The sequence below is a fragment of the Manacus candei genome, unplaced genomic scaffold, assembly GCF_025592945.1.
Source record: "Manacus candei isolate 608988 ecotype Guabito, Panama unplaced genomic scaffold, ASM2559294v1 h1tg000047l, whole genome shotgun sequence".
Classification (NCBI taxonomy): domain Eukaryota; kingdom Metazoa; phylum Chordata; class Aves; order Passeriformes; family Pipridae; genus Manacus; species Manacus candei.
The window spans coordinates 4,566,435-4,581,649 of record NW_026138095.1 but is presented as its reverse complement, the minus strand read 5'-3'; the positions used below and the strand labels follow the sequence as shown (position 1 = coordinate 4,581,649).

Genomic DNA, 15,215 nt, shown 5'->3' with positions numbered 1-15,215 from the left:
GATTTCCTAACTCCTTTTCCTTAAATAATAAATAACAACAATGCAAAAAATCCGTTTTGCTCCAAACAGTTTCTTCTGTGCCCGAAAGGCTGTGGGAGCTCCCATGGGGCAGCACCACATGTGGAGTCAGCCTGAGCAACACCCATGCCTACAAACAAATAAAAATCTCATAACTGCTTCTAATGCCAGCATTACACAGTAGTGTGTTTTGGATAAATCAGGATGGCAACATCATAGGAGAACTTTTGGAACTTGCTTTAAATATATGACTGATGTCAATCCCTTGTATTTGACTGATTTGGTAAGGCATCAAGACAAAGTTTGCAGGAAAAGTAAGAATTATGCCATCACTTTGACTCTGAAATTTGATTCTGGTATTTATCAGCCTCAGTGGAATCTGAAGAGTTTGGTCAAGGATCTGAGATAAGCTGCTGTGCAAGACTGACAAGCCCAAATAATGGCTTTCACTTCATATAATACAGAGGCCTGATCCAGATTCTTAATTAATGTACATTTGCATGGTTCAACCGACAGGGATAGAAATCAGCATGGCCATGCTGTTATACACAGGCTGAGGACCTGCCCAGGCATTTATCCTTTATCTTTACCCTGCTTCCCTCTACTAACTCCTCCATCTAACTCTGGTTGGATGTCAATACTGTGATCTCTGTTTGCCCCATTTGGTTTAGAGCTGTCAGTGAACAGCTGGGCATTATTTGAGGAGTATCCCTGGATCTGCCAACAACCACTGATTTGTCTGTGGTTTATTAATGAGAGCAGAATCAAACTCTGTGTGAATTAAAGCTCTATGAGGACAGATGGAACTCAAACCTGGTGTCCAGGCACCTTGGCTGTTCCCGGGGTGATTCCTGTTGGGATATCCCATTCATGCTGCTCAGGCTGGCTGGAGGAGAGTGGAGGATGAGTGCAAGGGAGGTGGAAAAACTGAAGGTAATCAATCTAGAAGGTCTGAGATTACTTGGATAGCACAGGCAAAAGCCTCAGAAGACAGAGGAGCTGGAAGGGCCAGGCTGTGTGCTGGTGCTCCGGTGGGATCTGGGAGGGGACATTGCCCAGATTCCAGGCAGATCCTTTGCCCAGGTCTGTTCATTCAGGCTCTGCCTTTTGCCCTGAGCTTTGCATTGCAGGGGCTGGAGAAAACAAGCTTACAAAAATACCAGGAAGAATACACTGGAATGTACAGTGAGTTTAAGAGCTTTTGGAATTAGATCAGCTGTTGCTTTTGAACCTGCTCTGTGATATTATGAAATCTCCTAGGGAATTACTTAGGAAGCTTTGCTTTCATATGTTTAATCTTCTGGAAAACCCTGATGATTACAAACAACAGTCATCCATTTGTCTTCATAATACCATGCTACAGACTATCATAACTGAGTTACTACAATTGTATGTCCTGGCAACACTTCAAATATATTTTTAAGTATTTTTTTTTCTTGTAGCTCATTTTTTTCCAAACAATTCTGAGTGGATTAAGCAATTGTGTGATGCTTCATTAAGAAAGGAACCCAACTCTTCAGTAAAATTCTTACCAGATATTTTCTTTCTGAAGTTTAATTGAAATGTATTTTACTGGACAAATCAGAAGAGAAATAAGTATGTTCTAATTGTAACTTGATTCACAAGCAGAGCACATAGTTTTAATTGCCTTTAACAAAGAGAAGGATCTCTGATTCCCCAGGACATTTAAAATGTTTAGATTATAATTGTTTCTGAGAATATACATAAGCAGACTTGAGAACCAAGCCATAAACTGAGTTTAGGTAGGGAATTTAAGAAGTTACAGTTTTAGCTTTTGAGCCTGACTTGGTCATCCAAAACATACCACACAGTGGTAGAAGACTGTCAGGCTTCTTCATGAGATACAGAATTTTCTTTTGAAAGACACCCCACCTTGAGGTGAGGTAATACAGGATCTGTCATGGTCTCAAGCTATTGAGGTGTCTGGCCACTTTAATTTCTATGTGGAATGATGTCTCCATGCACATTATCCCAGTGTCAGCTGTCTGCACTGCTAAAAATGTGCAACTTTAAATTGAGTTTGAATTCATCTGGAAGTTTCCAGCCAATTCAATGTATTTTCATAAGGTTATACAGTAAGTGAAAACTCTAAACCCCATTTTATGCCCTCCACTAGGAATTTCAGTGGGATCTAGCTCATCTTGTGCTACTTTGCTTCCCTATCCAGGGTCACTCCAACAGATATTTAGCTGTTCCACAGACTGCCTGGCTGGTGGGGCCAAGATCTCAGATAATTTTGCACTGAGGTAATTCCATTTACTTCACGCCTGCCCCACTTGTCTAGTGACAGGACAAAGAATTCCAGATGATCTTCCTCCTCAGGGACATGGCACAGCATAACACACATTCCTTAGAGACCCCAGATACACACAAGCATGAGTGGGCATTGTTCTTCCATGAGGTTGCTCTTAAGCATTAGCTGTACTTACATTAAAAACTGCAAAGGCTGCCAATGTCATAAATACATCTTTTTATTTAATTGCCCATTTCAATCCAGGTTTGAATGCTTCTGATCTAAATCTAATCACTGGGAATTCTCTCATCTCATCTCTGTGTTCATTCCTAGGCTTCTATTAAAAGAGCTCACAGCTCTATTGCTGTATCATTTATTGATATAAACTTACTGTGTTGCTACTGGTGCTTTTCTATGGAGTTACTCCATGTTATTTATTAGTTAATTAAGTAACGGCCAAGGTTCCATTTCCTGCAGATCCAAATTATCCTCTAATCTCAGCTCCATGTTTTCTGGCTCCTACACACATGTTACTGTAAAACAAAAGCAAACAGCAACATAGGAGACTTTACAGTCTCCATCTAGTTTTACATTATTTCTTTTGCTGTTGGCTTCTGCAAAGCTGTGGACTAAACCCAAACCACTGAATAGCCCAATAACATATATTTCACTTGTAATGTGCCCTCTTATTTTAATGCTGCAGTCTCTGGGAGTTTTATACAGAATTATGTTGCTTTGCCTTCAGCAATTTCCTCCTCCACTCCCTCTGTATAGATGGAGGGAATATAGAAGAAAATAATTAAAATGAAATTTATATTCCTAAATTGGTCTTAACCTTGGAAGAAGGAAACAGGAAGACAGGAGTTTTCATGTAGCATTTGGTTTACATTACTGCAATACACTGCAAATGTTCCCAGTAAAATAACAGTTATCTGAGGAGCTATGGTAGAAATGCAAATTAGTATTTGTAAAAGGAAAGGAAAACAAAGGTCAGTTGCTTCAAAGGAGCAGTCATGGATTTGGATGAGTCTGTTAAAACTAAGCTGAAGAGTGCACTGGAGAATATGCCATGGAGAACAAGTTTGCACTGGAAAGACAAGGGATTTGATGATCTAATAAGTCTCATACATCTGAATTATATGATTTCACCCCCAACAGAACCTTGCTCTCTTTGTACTCGCTGTTCCACAGAGCAGTAATTATTGCTAACAGTGCGTCTGCTTTCTGGGGTTTTCAACGTGCGAATTATGGTGCAAATTTATTCAGCATTTAAAAATACGCTGAGCACTTCCACAGATGGGGTTGTGACAGCAGCAAATTTAGATGTTCTTTAAATGTTCAAACTTAGAACTCAGCAGGGAGACACAGACAGACACCTCCCATTCTGGAGGTAAGTGGCAAACAAGTTCCTCTGAGAACACCTAAGCAGATGATCAGCAGCTCTCAGCAAATGCTTCTTCATGAGTCATGTTTTTTTCCCACTGGAGAAGGGTGTCCCTCAAAATGTTTCACGCTCCCATCTGGATGGGGATCCATGATTCATCCGAATAAACAAGTCAGATCCTGGAAAACTGAGATGCACTTTCACAGCTGCGTTTTTCTTTTTGCCTTTCTTTTTGCCTTTCTTTTCCCATCGCAGTAAATAGCTGAAGAATGAACTCTTTTTTTTAATTATTAAATATTCCTGCTGTTTCTCTTATAACAGCATTAAACAGGAAAGACATTGCAAAAGACAGTGAAAAAAAAAAAAATCAAACAGTGTTTAGTGCCTTTAAAATGCCATGTGTGGACAACTGACAGTGCATTATACAATCCTGCATGTCCCTGACTGCCATCTATTGGCATCCCCTCCAACCCTGCTCACAGGTACACAGGTGTTCTCAGCTTGTGAGGTTCCACTCCCATGGGAATGTACTTCTTTGGCTTACAAGGCCATGCATGAGAGAAGGAAAGACATTAGGTCAAATTCACCAAAGTGAAAAAGAACACAGTGTTATAAAAATTTAACATTTTTTTTTTAGAATACTGGGACAATATATGAATTTACAAAATCCTTCTAATTGAGAAAGCTGGTCTGGAGGTCCTCGCAGGCACACAGCAGGTCTCAGCTTCCTTGGATTCCAGATTAGTAGGGAGCAAAGGTAACTGTGAAAGCTCTGAGGCAATTCAGGTGAGTGGAAGTTGTGATGGGGAAAAAAAACCCCAAGCAAAACCAGATGCATTTAATTTGATACAGAGAAAGATGAAGGTCGACCTCACTGTCTCCTCAAAGCTCTTCCTGAGGTCAGACTGGTGATGCTGTGATATTAGTGACTGCCAGGTCAGTTCTTAGAAGCTTAAGCTAAAAGTGGAGAGAAACTGAAGAATTACAACACCTAAAATGTTGACTGAAGGTTCAAATCTATTCTTGGGTTTTTGAGCTCCCTTGCAAAATTCACACCATTAAGAGTAGTACATAGTGCTGGTTCAAGTTATGCTTTGCCTAGGAGCCAAACATTTTTATCTAGTCTGAGTTTGCTGCAAGTAAGGAAATTGTTTGCTGGTATCACTGAGTTAATGAAAACACAGTCAAAGGGTTTGAGCAATTTCTAAATGTTGCTTTTTGAAAGGAATAAAGAGGACACTGACTGAAATTTAGTATTGTGGTTCAAGAAACAAAGGTTCTTTATGAGGCACTAACTGAAGTTTAAGAGCTGGGCTTGGTTTACTTCTTTTTTCCATTTCAGAAAGTTCTAAATTACAAAATGCTGGTCGCAAGCAATCGGTTTCCAGGAGCCTGAAGCACCTTTTCCATTCATCAAACAAGTTTGTGAAGACCCTGAAACGGTTTGTCATTCATTTAATCTCCCAGACATTCTGAGTTTTAGCTGTTGTTGTTGTAATAGCAAAAAGCACCTTAGAAATCTGTGTGAAGATGCCCCTACCAATGCAAGAGCAATCAGACAGAATGAACCTGATAAAATCACACCCGTGTGAGACTGACAGGGAAATAAAGCTCCAGCCCCGACTGCAATCAACAGAATCTGTTCACTGTTACTCTTGGAAATGGAGTCAAACTGTAACAGAGGGAAATATTCTGTGCAAAGTGCAGCTGCTGAGGTATTTGGGAAGCACTGCCTCTGTTGCTGCTCAGTAATGAAATTGTGACATTTATTTCATTCATAACACAAAGTGCAGAGCTCAGATAACATGTTTGAATAGTCCACTGGCAACAAGCTACACATGCAGAATTCTCTAACAGGTTTGCAGTCCAGTGTGACCCAACCCTCAGCCATGATAATTTAGCAACTGGAAGTTGCTTATGCTGGAATTATTTCTTCTTTCATTGCCAGGAGTGTTCAGTTTGCTTTTTCTCCTTTGTATTTTGCTAAGAGTTTGATTCTTTCAGAAGAGCTCTCCAGAGTCTTTAAATTCCCTACGGCCACTACTTAACCTATGTAACTAATTGCAAGGGTAAATATTGAGGGGAATGATCTCTATAAACAGTTTTGAAGATATGTTGGCCAAATTACACTCAATTACACTAATGTAAATCCATAATAACCCACCTGATCTCAATTCAGTTACCTCAGATTTGCTCTGAAGTAAACATGGGCAGAACTAAGCACATTAATGATAAGTTTAAGTAAAATTTCTGATTTCCAAAGGGCATAAAGCCTCCACTATGTACTGTGTACTCTGGCAAAATTCTCACTGAAACTAAATATCAATGGCTTGCACAGATTCATAATTTCTTAGATTCACATAGTCTCACATCAACTAAAGTGATAAGCTTCCCAAATATTATTTAGAATTCACTGGCTGAAGTTGCATGATCTATAGAACACAGAATTTAAGACCAGATGATTCAATCTCTCTCCTCAGAACTTAGCATCTATAATTCTTTGACTAAATTTGGCATGGATGTGAATAGACATGAAAGGTGTTTGATAGTGTTTCCTTCTCTCTTTAGGGGACTCTACTTATGTGTTATACTTTTTTACAAAGACAATTTGTTAGTAACCAATGAAGATCAAATCCCAATTGTGGAAATCGATGACTCTCACAGTAGTTCAGTTATGCAGGATTTCCTGTGGTTCACAAAGGTAACGGGAGTCTAATTTCATATATTGCTTCTGCAAATCTGTTGCTAGCAGTACCTAGGCCTCAGCTCATCATTCTGAATACATGAAATGATATAATTAACAAGCGAAATTATGAAGTGCTTTATCGCTCATGTTAAATGCAATTTTCACAAACCATTTATGTGGACTAAATTCTGACTGGGTCACTGACAGCAGCACAATTAACTCTCCAATGTACAATCCTACATGAGTGATTGCTATGTGGGTACATAGAGGTTTTATGAACGTTTAGAGAAAGAGCCTAAAGAAATAACTAGAAGCTTTAAATTTGCTATTGTGGCTGTGCCATCACTCAGGTTGTCTTCATGCTATTCTTTCTATACCCCAAAAACAGTAAATCAATTTTGTGCAATAGTCCAAAATCAATTGAAACAGGTACCTGACACTTACAGAACACCTTCTGTGTCTGAGTCCATATCTGTGTCATGTTTATCCAGGCAGCTCTTTGCCAGCCACAGAAACTCAAAACGAGTGATACCCACTGATTTTTCCAAGTCCAAAATGCTGTTTAGCTTCATGTCTGCTTTTGCAAGTGCTGAGAACAAAAACTGATTGAACTGGATATGTTTTTGCAGTTGTCTTGCATGTGGGATGACATCAGGTGGCTGAGGCAGAACATGGCTGTGTCCGTGTCCTCATCCACAGCCCTTCAGGCCAGGCAGAAGATGCTTTCAGCAGCAGCACAGCTACAGGTGGGTTCCCTGGCATATTCTTGGCTATTAACTCAGTGACTTTCTGATCTCCAAGGCACAGTGCTGCCAGCTGTCCCTCCAGCCTGTTTTTTGGAGCAGCATTATCATCTATAGAGAAATGAAGCACTGAGCCCCTCCTGCCAGCTGGGAGCAAAGAGTCACATTAAAAGTGAGGAGGAGGAAACACAAAGAAAAGAAACAGCAGTGGCAGATGAAGAAACAAACAGATATGAACCCGTAAATAATGACCACAGACAAGCCTGTGAGTTTGCAGGTTGGGAATTCAAGAGTTATAATCCTAATATTTGCTGCGCTTAAGCCTCTTATAGGCCTATTTGTTATTAATTATTAATCTATTAATGAAGCATTTAAACTCTGGGCAAGATTCAGCACTCCCTTGTGCTGTATGAGGACCTGCAGCAGTAGGCAGCTTCTGTCCCTGACAGGAAGGACAAACACACTGCTGAAGTTGCCAAAATATGCTCTTTATTCACCCATGGCTCACAAACTACTCAAGTACAGCTTCTAGGACAGAGTCACACTGTCTGACAAACAGGATGGCCCTGGTGGTGTGGATTGTCAGTGGGGAAATAAAAACAAATCTTTCATTAAGTTCTCCACTGAGCTGCCAAAATTTTTAGGTTCAAATGTCCCTTTGTGCACAGAACAAGTCAGATACCTATTTAGACCCTTAAAAACAGAGCCTAAGAGAGATTAAGTGGTGCACAGATCTTGCCAGTGGTAAGGACAGCAGCACTACATGTACAATTCATGCCATGTCTTAAAGGCATAGCAGTGACTCTCAGGATTGTTCTAGTCCAACCTCTGCTACAGATACAACCTGAGTCACTTAAACCTTCTGTGTCTGTGTCCACTACTCGCTATGCAAATAGAAATTATCTCCAGAAGAACATTTTGACATTTATTGTAAAGCTTTGAAGGTGCTTTCATGATACCATAAAATCTCTAGCTGGAAGGCAGATATTTTCATTAAAATATTTGCTTTTATGGGAAAATACATTTTCAAAAAACTGTGTGCACAACCCTTACAGGAAAAAAGTATATCCAGGCCTCACTTTCTGCTACCTTTTGCTCGAGTGGAGGCACCAAAGCTTCCCAGAAGTCTGTGGCACAGCCATGGAGTTAATGAAGATCCTCATCGCTGGGCACGTGTTGGCCACACGTCATCCTGCAATAACCTGCTTTACAGCAGCTCTGAGAGCCACACACTTTGGGGCCAGTATTAGGAATATCCATGTGGGGTTTTGTTTTACATCTTTTGGCAAGGCACGCTGCACAGGAGAGCAGCCTTCCTGGGCAACCACCTGTCTTGACTGATTTCCCCAAAGTGCCCCGAAATATATGGAATGCCAGCCTGCTGCACCTTTATTGGAGGACCACCTGTGTGAAGCAGCAGCTGCCTGTCAGTCCTTGGAGCTGTCACCAGAGAAAGTTTTAACTATATCTGCCCAATATTCCCTCTGGTGTGGTTGGCTCAGCTCAGGTAGCACATATTCCTGGGGTTAGCTCAGCTCCATTCCCTCTGTGCAGATTCCCTTCAGCAGAGCATTGCCAGCCTGCATGGACTGCACTCAGGGATAACCAGCATTCCCAGTACATCGTGGTATTATTTGTTACCAGGGATGCAAAGCCCTGAGATACAGCAAATGTGCCCATGTGGTGTATTGCTCTGCTGAATTTCTGGGAAATTTATTGCCCTTGATGTCTGTTCTTTCAGCTTGGTCCCCTGATGAACACAGGGATTGTCACCAATCTGCCAGCCTCGAACGGTGTGTGGCCTAATGGGATCCACCAGCGGAAGGATCTCAATAAAGTTTATATGGTTGAATACATTTTATTGAGGAAGTTAATAGACTGACTCCACAGGAATTTAGGACAGAATGGAAAAGATCAGTGACAACACAGCTGCTAAGGGACTAGATTGGGAGATTCAGAGACAACAGGGACTGCAACTTTGCCTGCTGTTACCGCCAGACAACTAAAGCAAACAAAACACAAGTGATGGGGTGCCAAGCTGAGCAGACACAAAACTTTTTTAGTATATTAATCAGTCCCACATTGATATTAGTAGGTCCCCTGTTCTCTGTGCTGGAATCCATTCACAACACACACTCAGTGACAGTAAAGAGCTGTTTGTTTTCATCTCGGCACATTCACGTGTTGCAGTGATTAATATGACAACTAGATGGCTACGTCTGCTGCAGTGACTTGTCCTAGCTGGAGACACATGGATTAATACAAAATGTGCACTCAAGACAGCCAGTGTTAATCAGAGATGGAGGCAAACCTCAAAAGGCACAACAGTTAAAAAAGGCAGAGGGGAAGTGCTGTATAGACACCAACAGTCTGCCCTGGAGAGGGATGGATAAAGCTAAAATTATTATGCCACATAAAGGGCAGTCACTATGCTGACTACCTAGAGCTTATAAACAATTTAATAATACAGTTTATAAGTATATATTGCCTGCTAAGTACAGATAAATAATTTCAGGGTAATCTCCCAGTGTACAATGTCATGGTTAATGTACAGCACTTCTCTAAACATACAAAGTGCTTCATTGTGAATTCGAGTTCTCATTTTAAACTATCCCTCTCCCTTATCCAGCTAACTGTAGATCTCTTGAAAAATCACAAAGTAATGAGCATATTTTAAATGTTAGGCATTTTTCTTTAAGACATCTGGGAATCTCTTCAGTGGCTGGTCACTGGATTGAGTGTGTTTGCACCTATAAGCAGATGCCTTACTGTGTGAGGAAAGGGATTTTGACCAAAATATGTATTTTATGTGGAGCCTTTTAAAATTACTTTTCTTTAATCCCCACATATTTTCCTGGAGAGCTTTGCCCTGGTAGTTTTGTTAGTTTCTGCCTGTTTTGTCTAGCACATTCTTGGTATCTGAAGTAAAAGCAAAAGGGTCCGTGTCTTTTGGAATCCTGTGTTTCTTCACAAACACACTCCACAGTTAAGCTACAGAATTATTTACATTCAACACAAATATTTCTTGCTTTTGTTCCTGAAAATAGTCTGAATAATTTTAAAACAGGGAACAGAAAATAGAGATTACAGTTAATGGAGAAAACATTTGAAGTGTCCGTTATGAGTGATTTGGGGAAAGAGGAAGAATTTTATATAATCTCTGACATTTGGTTCTGGGGAGGTTCAGATAAACACCAAGCTCCTCAGTAAATTCAAATTAAAGGAGTCACCACTGGATTAACATTGAGTGCTTCTGAAAATTGCATCCTTCATCTTTACATGACTGAGCAAAAATAGGAAGTTCAGCCCAAATAAGTGAATTACTTTGCAGCATTTCCTTTACAAAGGCATTGGGTTGTAACAGTCTTTCTGCTGTTCTCCATTAAACATTGGACCAAACCCTGCCGGACCAAATACACTGGAGGACCCACAACTCAATCCACAAACACAACCTATGGAAAAACTTTTCCTTTTGCCACTAAATGATCCGACTGCAGGGCAAGGGTTTGAGAAACACCGTGTGTCCAGTTTTTATTGAAGTCAACAGGACTGATGTCAGCGAGCACAAAGCTGAGTTTAAAAAAATACTCGCCTACTATGTGATAAATAACTTCTATTTTATAATTTGCTTGTTTTCTAGAATTTGCTGGGAACTCACAACTTAGGCAGAGTTTTTTATGAACCAATCAAGGATCGACATGGCAATATGCTGATAGTTACTGTAAGAGAAGTGGAGAGTCTGTATTCATTTTTTAATGGCAAATGGATGCAGGTATCCAAACTACAAAGCCAGAGGAAATCCCTTTCAACTCCAGAGGAGCCAACAGCATTAGACATCTTGCTTATAACAATCCAGGTAGTGCTTTGCTTCTCTTACTGTATGTTATTTGCTTTTGTAAAGCCTGTGCCAGAGCCCTGACTTTTGGAAGCGTCTTGTAGAATTTTAGGCCAAAGTCCAGTGCCCAATAAAATTAATGGCAAGGCTCCCACTGAAAGCAAAGACTTATATTACTTCCAGTGGGTCTGGGATCAGATCCTTAATATGCAAAATATCCAAGAGATTCAAAAGAAATTATTTCAAAGTCCTAGCAGAGAATAGCAGTTTCTATCAGTTTCGGGAAACCACGCTATGGAATTCTGTAGCAAGGGATATAAAAAGCTTTAAAATTCTCTGGGATGCTCTTAAGCACCTATACAGACACTTAGAATTTCTACACTCCATAAGATTTTTCCATCCAACCTTGAAAACCAAATCTAGGTTTTAAACTTTACTGTTCTACTTAATAAACTTGTTCTGTGGGGTTCAGGGTTCCTTGGAGCCTGGTATAGTTGCTAAAGAATTCTTTACTAACCATAACCCACCTTTAATTTCTGCATAACGTGCTCCTAGACCTACAATTAGGAAAATACCAAGGTAAGGACTGATCTTGGAAGTTGTTTGGCATAGTCAGTTCAGTTACCAAGACTGAGAGACAGGGGGGTTCAGCCCTTCAAGAACTGGGGTATCTGTAAATTCAAATTAAACAGTTTATGTTAAGATTAATACATGTTTTCTGTAGGTAACAGCGACCTACTTCTCATAATATATCAGTAGCCAATCTCCCTAAAAATCAGTTGCACAGTTACCCAAAATACAAGACAAATTGTCATCTTAGTCCCTTCTTTAGCACCCTCAAGAAGAAGACTTGCTGTGGTTAATTTTTGAATTAGGGGCACTTTCTCAGGCAGAGACTCTGCTTTTCATACCGGGAAGTGACAGGCAATCAAAATACATGTTACCAGGTTTTAGGAACATTAAAAAATTTCCAAAAGACAATAAAACTTACCTGATCTATGTTAGATTTAATGTATTAAAGTGCGTTAAAGGTGTAGAAAAATGTCAATCTGGGCAAAAGTTTTATATTAGGAAAAGCAAAATACAGGCCTGATCAGATTTCCACAGAGATCCTAGTGGAAAAAATGTTCCCCTAATGGTTTACACATTCCTATCTAATGCCCACCCTTTCTTCTATTACTTGTTTAATCATCGAATGGGTATTTTGTTCATGAAGTGCTTGTGAAAATGAGGGTCTAATTGCACTGGTCAGAGCCAAGCATAGCACTGGCAGATAATTTGATGGTTCCAAGAGCAAAGGCATAAGGCCAGGTGTCTTAATCCTCGCCCACTGCAGAAGCACACATTTCTCAGGATGGCAGCAGACATCCCTTTTTGGGTAGTTCTGGGGGACTGCTATACCTAGCCTTAAAAATGTCTCCTGGCCTCAGCAAATACACCATCAATACTCATTTCTCCTATGCTCCATTTGTTGGTAAGGATATTTGCTCAGAAAATGTTGCCACTAATTAAATTCTGTAAAAAACCAAGCCCCAGGCTCGCAGGGAACTTCCTGGTGACAGCAGGTGATACAGAACAGGTTTTGGAGAGCTGTAGGCTGGGATTTCTCTGGGGACAGTCCTGGCTCAAGCAGCCACTCTCTCCCACCTGCCCCAGGTGACAGCTTTTCCCCAGTGCTCTGTCTGTGCAGCCTTGCACCAAAGCTGAACCAGGGAACTGCTCTGCCTGAAAAACAACTGCTCCTCTTCCCAAGTTGTTTTTCAGAGGAATCAGTTCCCTGACCCAGCTCACTGCTGAAATGATCAGACAGGAGGCAGAAGTGGGGGTTATTTAAGCCAGTTTAAACACCACAGTTGCAGAAGATTGAAAGCCCAGGTTGTTAGAGCCAATTCCTGCATGACATGGAGAGCTTAGGGATCCTGTGTATGGCTTTAAGTAAGAAGTTGTCCAAGTGCATCCAAGCTACCAGGGATTATTCTTATGCTTAAGCGTGTGCTTAAATGCTTTGCGAATTTTGAACACACTTGAAACAAAAAGACGGCTGTAAAAACATTTGTTGCTTTTTGATCTCAAACTCTTCTGCTTATGTGGAAAAAAAATATGAGATTTTTATGTAGGACTGTTTCCCTTAAAACAGGACATACTTTCCTATCACAAACGAAGTCAGCAACGCCTCCCTCCCGGCCTGTATCTGGGTTACCTTAAACTCTGCAGCTCTGTGGATCAAATCAAAGTGCTGGTGCTGCAGAAGTTGCCCAATGTCCTGTGTCATGTTAAAATCCGGGACAACAGCAATGTCTCCAAGTAAGTAAATAGTTATATGTATTTACACACACAGACACACAGAAGAGAGAAAGAAAATTTGGTTTTAAGTTCGAAACAACTGATCAAATGTAAACACCAAGGCAATTCTGCCATGGCAGAGTTGTGGGTGGCACAAAGGTTTGGCTCAGGTGTGGGCCATCCCAGAGATTGGCTCTGAGCTAAACAGGTGCACCTGTGTTTTCCCAGCAGTCTGAAGGCCAGCCCAGCACATGTGCACATGATCCTATTGGTTTCTAAGGATGGCATTCCATGGTCATTCAAATTCTGCACAGGGGTAATGACCTGTTCATAAGATTACAGCCTGCAGCCCCGATTTGACCTCCAGTGGATTCAGTGCCACCCTTCCTGTGGATTTTCACTGACCACAGACTGCTGGTGTGGGTGATTTTCCTGTTTATTCTCTTGTGTCATACCTGGTTTGTCGCTCTAAACCACAGCAAACACACAGCAACTGAAAACCATATTTACAAATGTGACCACCCAATGAACTGCTGTGCTCTGGGAAAGCCATTTTCCCTTTGTCCACTCCTTCCCTTATCCACTGGCAAGTGCACTGCTTGTACTGCCTGGTCCTTGCCTAGTGGGCAACATATTTAAGTGGCTTTTTTTTCTGGAGCTTTTTAATCCCATGTAATTTCAGAAACCAGCTGAGAATTTTGCATGAGGAGAAAGGAACTGGATATCTACATGGATAACAAGGATATCCAGAATGTAGTAGTTAATACTAACAACAATGTTGGAAGGAATATAAAGCCTAATGCTTCAGAGTTTATAACAATCCCTGACTCTTGAAGTTTAAGACCAGATCTTTATTTAGGAGCAGACTGTACCACATCTATTACTTGTCTTGTAGTGGGATTTCCTGTACAGTTTTTTTTCCTTGAACATCTGATTCTGGCTGCTTTTCAGGACTGAATACTGGGCAGGGTGAATTAAGGATTTGATCCAGAGAGATGATTCCAATGTTTATCAGGTCTCAAATGGATATATGTTGAGCAAAGCAGGAAGTTCTTTGGCTGCAGTGAGTAGAAGAGAGAGCATCACAGAGATTAAACTGTCCACTAATTGTTGTCATTTCCAAAGCATGTTTTTTAAATGCACTGTAGTAAATAGGGAACAAAGAATATGAAAGAGAAAACCTGGAGTGAGAAACCTTAGTGAAATATTTCAAAGGCAGCTGGACTTTCAGAGGCTTGCAAGGCATGTTCAACCTGGTGTACATGTGCTAGAAAAATTAAACTTTTCAAAGTTAGATTTTTAGCCCCAAACAGTTGAGATTGCACAGGTTTAGAACGTTTGGGTATATGAGGATTAAACGATCAACAGATCCCAAATGCACATACACTGAATTCCTGCTTGTGCACTAAACTTTTGTTATATTTCTAATTTTAACTTGACTCAACATACAGAGATGAGTGGGAATGGATCCAAACACTTTCTGGCTCAGAATCTGTGGAAAGTATGGATCATACTTCAGACTGCCCTACTCAATTGTTCTTGTATGAGCTCCAGACGGCAGTGAAAGCTCTCCTCAAACAGATCAACCTACCTCTGCATCAGGTATTTGCCTCTGTGGTATTTATCACCTTTTTAAAAACTGATTCTTAAGAACACAACTAAGAGCTACAAACTGTGTAACTTGCAATTAGGGATTCAGTGTCAGGGCTACAAGGCAAGCAAAGCAGAGCAGTTTTGTATTCTGTTATTTTAAGTGTGTGGAGGGGGGGACATCTCTGACAAACAGCTTCCTGGATATTTGAACATATAAGGATTAAGAGACAAACTTCAATTAGCTCCTATTTTTGCATCTTTTAGCATATTTGTGACACTTCAGGTAGGTGCAAATAAGCACTCCTGCGTGAAACTGGTAGTTCTTAGCTTCTTTACCCAGCTGACAAAGAAAAATATAGTTATTTTTCCAGGCAAGCAGGGCAACTGACTGTTGTTTGGGAGCTTCAGAGTGAGGCTGC

General features: G+C 40.6%; 1 protein-coding gene across 3 annotated transcripts in view; it reads left to right on the top strand.

Annotated features, from left to right (window-relative positions):
* Positions 1 to 15,215, top strand: part of ANKFN1 (ankyrin repeat and fibronectin type III domain containing 1) — a 129,693-nt gene that overhangs the window by 98,082 nt on the left and 16,396 nt on the right. For all 3 annotated transcript variants that reach the window (XM_051797926.1, XM_051797928.1, XM_051797929.1), the window contains 6 exons: positions 4,999 to 5,098; positions 6,225 to 6,357; positions 6,972 to 7,088; positions 10,726 to 10,941; positions 13,058 to 13,224; positions 14,655 to 14,805. In XM_051797926.1, coding sequence (XP_051653886.1) covers positions 4,999 to 5,098; positions 6,225 to 6,357; positions 6,972 to 7,088; positions 10,726 to 10,941; positions 13,058 to 13,224; positions 14,655 to 14,805 — 884 coding nt within the window. The remainder of the gene's footprint in view (positions 1 to 4,998; positions 5,099 to 6,224; positions 6,358 to 6,971; positions 7,089 to 10,725; positions 10,942 to 13,057; positions 13,225 to 14,654; positions 14,806 to 15,215) is intronic.